Raw genomic sequence first — 7,704 nt, 5'->3', positions numbered from 1 at the left:
GCTAGCTGCGCTCGACTGGCTGTGCCAGCGCCTGCTGCCCCCGCCGGCCGCACTCGCCGTACTGGCCGCCGCCGGCTGGATCGCGTTGTCCCGCCTGGCGCGCCCTCCGCGCCTGCCCGTGGCCACTCGCGCGGTGCTCATCACCGGTGAGTGCGCGGAGCGCGGGGACTCCAGGCTCGAGGGCGGGACCAGACACCCAGAGGGCTCCCCTTAAGCACGCCAAGGCAAGGCGGGACGCCCAGCCCAGGAATGGGAGTGTCGCTTTCCCCTGGGTGCCGGGAACGAGCCAAGTAGGAAGCGCGAGGCACCTCCTTACGTCCGGGTTAACCTGCCACTGTGAAGTGATGGAGGGAAAATGAGGCCGGGAATGGGCAGGTGCGCAGGAACAACTGCTGGCTGAGAAAGGTGGAACCTCCCGGAGTTGGAGGTTTATGCTATGCCCCTCCCCAAGAGAGCAGTCTTTGGGCAGGGGGCAGTGCTCTGAGGGACTTCAGAGGATGGTCACCCCTTGAACTCTGCCTAACATCCTCACGTGGGACGCCCCATCTCCTCTTCTCCGAGGCCAGAGGAAGGCGCTTAGATGGCGAGTTGGGGCACGCAGCCCCCAGTTGGCTGGGATCCTTGGAGTCCAGAAAAGCTTGAGGTCACCATGAGGAGCAGCTGGACTTTCAGCTGCCTCTTTGAATGTAGCACCCAGCCCCAAACTGCTGAAGTAGTCTTCCAGAGTCTGCAGCCAGCACACACCACCCCACATTCCTCCTGGTCTTCAGTGCCCAGGAAGGAGGTCGTGGAGAGGTGTACTCAGGTGCCTCTGGTCGCCTGGCAGAGTTCCCTTTGTCTGGAGCAGGGAATAAATCTGTCACCAGAAAAAGAGAAGGTGGGGTGGGCACTGAGGTCCTGCCGGAAGTGGGGAGGGGGAGAAAGGCCAAGGGGCACTGGCGCCATTGTATAGGTAGGGGGAGGGGCAGCCTAGTCTCTCCCCCAACCCCCTTGGCTTTGGACAGGTTCTCAGAGCCCTGCCCTTACAATAATGGGCCTGGGCTGGAGGCAGCCACCAGACTGGCTTCTCAGAAGTCTTGGTCCAGTAGGGGGCCCTGAATGATCAGATGGACCTGGGAGAACTTCCCAGAGGAGGCCATCCTTGAGCTGGGCCTCAGACGATGAGTCAAGATAGGTGAAGTGTAGAAGGTGTTTTGGATCAACATGTGGATGTGGGACAAAGACTTGAGGCAACAATGAGAGTGGCCTAGGTAGGGGACAGTCAGTAACCAGCCTAGCTGCTGAGATGAGGTTGTGAGGTGAAGTTGTTTCCTCAGAAGGGGCCTTGAATGCCAGGCAAGAAGGCTGACTGCCAAGGTGGGGTGGGGATACTGGTGGCACTAGGGCTTTGTGTTTCAGCAAGAGGGTGGAGTTAGAGCAGGGCTCAGGTTTGATGAGTGGGACCTGAGTTCAAGGTACACTGCGAAGTTTCAGGGGATTGAGGAAAGATACAGTGACCCTCCTGGTCTGAAGCAGGAACTAGGTTGTGAGCTCTGCTCCCAGGGACTGGGCAGCTCCCCTCCTGCCTTCTGATTTGTGAGCTGCCTCAACAGGATCTGGGTGATGTGCTGGTAGTAGTGACTCAGTGGGCAGTCTTTCCTGAGATCTCCCCTCAGGCCTTCATGCTGCTGCTGTTACCTCTCCTTGCCTTGAGCTGGAAAGTGAGGGAAGAGGAGAGATGCTTTCTGAGGCTTGGGCTCCCTCATATCTTGTTGTAACGCCCTACGATGGGGGAGGGGAAGAGTGCTGCCCAACCCACTCCCACTAAGCATTACAAGTAGGCTGAGTAGGCCAGCAGGCTTCCCGACATCCAAAAACTCTGCGGTTTCCTCTCTTACCACCTGACTGCAAGACAAATAGGTGACCAGGCCCTGCCTTGCCTGCTAAGAACAGGGCCTTCAGTCTGCCAGAGCTGCTACCCACACCTCTCTGAGAACACCCCTGAGAACCACTGCCCAAGGCTACTCCCAGAGCCCAGCCCTGGAGTCAGTTTGGGCTGAGTGGCTGGGTGCCATGTGTGCACATCTGTGCATAGATGGTGGCTGGGGGGTTTCCTGGGAGTGAACCCCTATGTGAATAAGCAGGCCGTTTGGAGGTGTATGTACAGGTGTCTGTGTGTGTGCAGATAAATGAGAGGGTGTGTGAGGCATGGGTGACTGTTGGCACCGTAGAGCTGAGGTTCTGGAAAGGCCTCGGTTTCCCAGCGAAGGGCCCTCCAGAGTAGGGAGCTTAGGCAAGTGGACACACATGTGCTCACTTGCCTCCCCCAGCCAGACTTGCCCTGGAAGGACGTGTCAGCCCAAGGCTGTCTGCAGGCCACCAGCCACACAAAGCCTAGTTCGCAGCCCCGGTCCAGCTTTGTTCTCTGCCTCAGCAGAGGGGGCGGGGCGAGGTGGGGAGGGGCTGCGGAGCCTGTCCAGAAGTGAGTAGGACCACCGGGGAGGCAGGCTCCAGAGAGCCTCCTCGCTCACTGGCCTCCCCCTCCCCTTGCCACCCGCGGAGCCAGGATCTGGATGGGAACAATCAAGGAAGCAGGGGCTTATCAGACCCCCACTCTGGCTCTGCCTGGTAGTTCCACTCTTCACATACCAAACACAGGAAATTAACTCTCCAAGAGTGGTAACTGACCTCAGGTCACACTTGTTGGGTGTGGGAAGGGATTCAAATGCAGGTCTGTTCTCTTCTCCATCCATCATCTTCCCTGTCCTGGGGGCAAGTGGTCTGGGGCTCAGAGAATGCACCACTGTTGCCACTTATTGGAATTCCAAGAGTGGGGGTCTGGGGTGAGGTAGAGCTGGGCCTCCAGCTTGCCTAGAGCCTGGAACAATAGTAGGGTGTTGGTGGGGAGGGGAGATTGTGATGATGGGAGCAGAGGGTTTGGGGCTTCATCCCAAGGGGACGTGGGGGCCTTGGAAAGGCTTTCAGCCGCAGAGTGATATTGTCAGTTTTGGAAAGATCCCTCTGGCTGCTTAGGTAGAGAATGGATTCAAGGGGGCAAGATGGGACAGGACCAAAGAGGGGGCTGCTTCCTAGTCCAGGTAAGAGGAAGAAGCCCGGGCAAGGGCAGCGAGGCTGAGCAGTAATACTGCAAAGGCAAGCTTAGGCCTGATAGCAAAGCAGACAGGACACCAGGGCTGGTACTGGGTCTCGGGCTGACATGCAGTAGAGTCCTGATCTCTGCTGGCTGAATGACTTTGGAAAGCAACTTAGCATTACTAGGTCTCAGTGTCCTCATCTGTAAAATGGGAATCATAAGCCATGTTTGGGGTAGCTATGGGGAGTCAGGGAGGTGACAGCTGTGAGAAAGCTGGTACTTACCCAGAGGGGCAAAGCCTACAGACATGGACCTGGGATGAGAGGGAAGGCTGCTGGCTGCTGGAAGATTGGGTATCCAGGGGCCTGGATCCTGTACAGACCCTGATGATCCTAGAGTTATCTCAGGCTGGACTGGGCCACAGTGGGAGTTCACTGGCTGCCCTGCCCTGGCCAGGCTGTGACTCTGGGTTTGGCAAGGAGACGGCAAAGAAGCTAGATGCCATGGGCTTCACGGTGCTGGCCACCGTGTTGGAGTTGGATGGCCCTGGTGCCCTAGAGCTGCGTGCCTGCTGTTCCCCTCGCCTAAGGCTGCTGCAGCTGGACCTGACCAAGCCAGCAGATATCAGCCGAGCACTGGAGTTCACAAAGGCTCACACCACCAGCACAGGTCAGTGGGCCTAGCTCAAGAGAGGGTGTGGTTGGGTGAGTGTGAATGGGCAGGTATTGGAGGTTTGCTGGTGGGCAGACTCAACTCAAAGCCTCCTTTCTCTGTCCTTCTTCTCCATGCCCTCAGGTTTGTGGGGCCTGGTCAACAATGCTGGCCACAACAATGTAGTGGCCGATGTGGAGCTGTCTCCAGTGGCCACATTCCGCAGCTGCATGGAGGTGAATTTCTTTGGCGCGCTTGAGCTAACCAAGGGTCTCTTACCACTGCTGCGCCGTTCGAGGGGTCGCATCGTGACAGTGGGCAGCCCAGCAGGTGAGTGGCCTTCCCTCCTGGAGTAGAAAAGGTGCTGCTGTGGAGCAGGGAGGGTTGCTGGAGCCCCAGGCCCATGCTGAGCTGCCTCCCTCCCAATCCGTCCCCAGGAGACATGCCATATCCATGCTTGGCAGCCTATGGGACCTCCAAAGCAGCCATGGCGCTGCTCATGGACACATTCAGCTGTGAACTTCTGCCCTGGGGGGTCAAGGTCAGCATCATCCAGCCTGGCTGCTTCAAGACAGGTGGGCATCAGGTCTGGGATACGGTGTGTGTGTATTCTTATCAAAGGAATCAGGTCTAAGGAATGGGCCTGGCTCTGGCTGGAGGCAAGGATCAGTTTTGGGGTGGACTGACCTGAGTTTGGCTCTGGCTTCCCTAAGTGAACGCACCCTGACCTTGCCACTCATTCCCCAGAGTCCGTGCAGAACGTGGGCCAGTGGGAGCAGCGTAAGCAGCTGCTGCTGGCCAGCCTGCCTCAAGAAGTGCTCCAGGCCTACGGTGAGGACTACATTGAGCACTTACATGGGCAGTTCCTGCATTCGCTGCGCCTGGCGATGCCAGACCTCAGCCCGGTTGTAGATGCCATCACCGACGCACTGCTGGCAGCTCAGCCGCGCCGCCGCTATTACCCAGGTCGTGGCCTGGGGCTCATGTACTTCATCCACTACTACCTGCCTGAGGGCCTGCGGCGCCGCTTCCTGCAGACCTTCTTCATCAATCACTGTCTGCCAAGAGCACTGCGGCCTGGCCAGCCCGGCTCTACCCTAGCCCAGGATGCAGCCCTGGACCCAGACCCAAACCCAGGCTCTTCCCCCATGGCAGCCCAATGAGCAGCATGCACAGATGGCCGAGCTGCTGCAGCAGAGGAGGTCCCCTGAGCCCTTGGCCCTCCCCTGGGCATTGTGACACCCAAGTTTGCCCTAGAGCCTGGCCTAAAGGACCCCAGCCCTACCCACTCAGTCAATGCCCCAGGCAAGGCCTGGTGAAGCGGAGGTTTCCCAGTGAACCTCCAGGCCTCTCTCCTGCTTCATGAGCCCACACAGACCCTCCTGGGCACAAGGCTCCACCCTGTAGCTTGGAGAACCCAACTGGATGGGGAGTTTTGTGCAAGACTTAGCTGTAGCCTTTGACAGGATCCTGCAGATAGTGCCTCTGCGAACTAAGGAGTCACTGGGTGGGGTAGGGACCAGCCTCAGGATTTTTTAAAGGCACCAGTGCCTCAAGTGCTGCGATTCAAAGGGTAAATCCTGTTTCTTGACTGGCTCAAGAATTAGGGTCCCGACCACCCACCCCAGACCCCCCTAGCCACAGGGAAGCTCCATACCCTACCTGCCTGATTGCCACCTTTTAAATAAAGACACATTTTTATTTCTCCTAAAATGGCAGAGATGCTGTGTTTGGAGGGGGTGGCTATCTGGGTGCCAGTCTGTGGCTGTGTGACAGATTGGGAACTGCCTAAGGAACCCCTGGTGGTCAGCATGGGCCAAGGCTCTGGGCACAGATTCTGTGGTTCACACCTTTTCCTGTTCATTGACTGTGGGCAGGTCTGGGTTTCAGCCTAGTGAAATGGGGGTAGTGCCCTTGGGCTAGGCTGTAGTGGGACTCATTGAGGCAAACAGGGAGGCCTGGGGCCCACTAGGGCCAGCACCCAGTTCCACAGCGCTGTGTGAGCCTCCAGTGACTTTCCCCATCCTGCAGAACCTGAAGGCACAAAAAGAGGGCCAGTGAAGGAGGTAGAAAGCTTGGGGTGGGGGTGGCTTGACAAGTATGGCACCCAAAGGAGACAGACAGCCAAGCTTAGAGAGGGCAGTTTATTGTCTCAGAGGGCAGAGCTGAAGGACAGGGTAGCAGAGCTATTTCCCCTATGCCCCGAGGACACACACTCTATCCTTTCCTGGGCTACGGCCCTGTGGGTGACCCACAGAAGGGAGAGGAGGCTCACACTGCCCCAGGGGTTCTCAGGGAAAGACACAAAGTGACCACATGCTTCTCAGACATGTTAGTGGCTGTAAACATAAGGCTGAGGGGACCTCCCTTTTGGGAGGGGGGGGGTTGGTCCATCCTTGGTAGGGGAACAAGTGCCCAGCCCCTTTTCAGGCCCAAGAGCCATCTCAGGGAGGGTCAGGAAAACCTTGGCAGCCACTAGGACAATGTGCTACTGGCATGTGAGCTGTGGGCTTGGTCACAGCACACGCAGACACACACGCACACTTGTGGGGAGGCTTGGGCCAGGGCACTAGAAGATGGGAATGTAGTTGTCAATCTTGGCGCGGTGACGCTGGGCAATGCACTCGGCAATCCACACAATGTTGCGACATTCTTGCTCCTTGAGCTTCACAAAGGCGTAGAAAACACCAAAGTGGAACTGGTTCAGGAAGGCCAACTTGTTCAGTTTCACCTATAGACAGAGGCAGGCGTGGTGTGCAGGTGGCCATGACGGGAGGGTCAGGCCTGGGCCACCAACCCCTCCCTATGACGGGCAGCTGAGCAACCCCTCACCTCATGCTCGAAGAATCGGTCCTCCAGGGTCTTGTCTCCAGGGTTGCTGCCTGCACCCTCAAAGAGCAGCTTATACTCCTGGCCCGGGAGAGGGATGGGAAGCATGAGCACAAGGGCACTGTTGATTGTGGGGTAGGGATGCAGATGTCAGTAAGCCCGCCCATCATCCTGTGGCCAGGGCACTCACCGGGTAGTAGTCGGCCACATTCTTGACCTGCTCATAGTCATCAGCCCGAGCCAGCTGGGCCAGGCCCTCTGGGTACAGCCTCCCACAGTGTGGAAAGAGCTTAGCACGGTCCTCCTTGGAGAGCTCTGTGCCAAAGGAGTTGATGGTGATGATGAAGGCTCGTCGGTCAGCTTCAAACTGTGGGGCCGGTGCACAAGTAAGAAGAGAGGGAGGGGGAAGGAGGCAGCAGCCAGTCAGCTGGGAGGGCTTCCCCTAGGCCCAGGCTGCCAGGGACCGGCAAGCAGGCGGGCAGGCAGGCACTCACCTCCAGGATGGGGCACATGGCATCGGCTGTGGTCCCGCCCAGGAGGGTGCAGAACTTGTAGAAGGACTCCAGATAGGCCTGTGCAGAGCATGGGGCTTGCTCAACCCAGGCAGGGAGCTGGGGAACTTGCCAAACCTCCCCCTCACAGTTCCCTCCTTCCTTCCCCAGCCCTCTGCATGGTGAGTCAATACATCAAACCCATGGATTGGCCAGGGCAGCCCCCATGTCGGAACCTCGGTAACATCCGCAAGTTCCAAATATTAATCAGTTGGCCTGCTGCCTCACTGCACCCAGGAGTGATAGATCAATTTCTGATTGACTGATTGCTTCATGGTGCAGGGTCCCCTACATGCCCCTATGTCCTCATTCCACAGAGGACCAGGCTCAGAAAGGGGGGGTCTGTCTGCCCACAGCTTTCTGCCTACCTTTCCCTCAAACCTGCCCTCCTCAGCCTCAGAAAACTACAAGTTGATGGGCTAGTAAAGGAAGGTTACTCCTGAGAGTTCATGGAGGTGGCCTGAACTGGGTGGCCCTAGCCCCTTTCGGCACCCCACCTCACGGAACTCCTTCCATCCCCCAAGTAGCTCCCAGGCATCATGAAGCAGGAAGCAAATGTCATCTCAGTTCCTGCTGAGAGATGGTTATTGCCTGCAAAGA

The 7,704-nt window shown here is 57.8% G+C and overlaps 2 protein-coding genes across 2 annotated transcripts in view; one reads left to right on the top strand and one right to left on the bottom strand.

Annotated features, from left to right (window-relative positions):
* Nucleotides 1–4,986, top strand: part of HSD11B2 (hydroxysteroid 11-beta dehydrogenase 2) — a 15,404-nt gene extending 10,418 nt beyond the window's left edge. Inside the window, exons 2-6 of the mRNA XM_029924233.1 lie at nt 6–146; nt 3,530–3,742; nt 3,869–4,054; nt 4,162–4,299; nt 4,472–4,986. Coding sequence (XP_029780093.1) covers nt 6–146; nt 3,530–3,742; nt 3,869–4,054; nt 4,162–4,299; nt 4,472–4,887 — 1,094 coding nt within the window. The 3' untranslated portion in view covers nt 4,888–4,986. The remainder of the gene's footprint in view (nt 1–5; nt 147–3,529; nt 3,743–3,868; nt 4,055–4,161; nt 4,300–4,471) is intronic.
* An 863-nt stretch (nt 4,987–5,849) lies between these two features.
* ATP6V0D1 (ATPase H+ transporting V0 subunit d1) overlaps nt 5,850–7,704 on the bottom strand; it is a 40,089-nt gene continuing 38,234 nt past the window's right edge. Inside the window, exons 5-8 of the mRNA XM_029925199.1 lie at nt 7,048–7,125; nt 6,744–6,920; nt 6,557–6,634; nt 5,850–6,455 (exon numbers count right to left, since the gene is read on the bottom strand). Of these exons, the coding sequence (XP_029781059.1) occupies nt 6,294–6,455; nt 6,557–6,634; nt 6,744–6,920; nt 7,048–7,125 (495 nt within the window). The 3' untranslated portion in view covers nt 5,850–6,293. The remainder of the gene's footprint in view (nt 6,456–6,556; nt 6,635–6,743; nt 6,921–7,047; nt 7,126–7,704) is intronic.

The sequence above is a fragment of the Suricata suricatta genome, chromosome 16 (assembly GCF_006229205.1).
Source record: "Suricata suricatta isolate VVHF042 chromosome 16, meerkat_22Aug2017_6uvM2_HiC, whole genome shotgun sequence".
NCBI classification, from domain to species: Eukaryota; Metazoa; Chordata; class Mammalia; order Carnivora; family Herpestidae; genus Suricata; species Suricata suricatta.
Note: the sequence above shows the minus strand (reverse complement) of the source record. Positions and strands in the feature narration are given on the sequence as shown.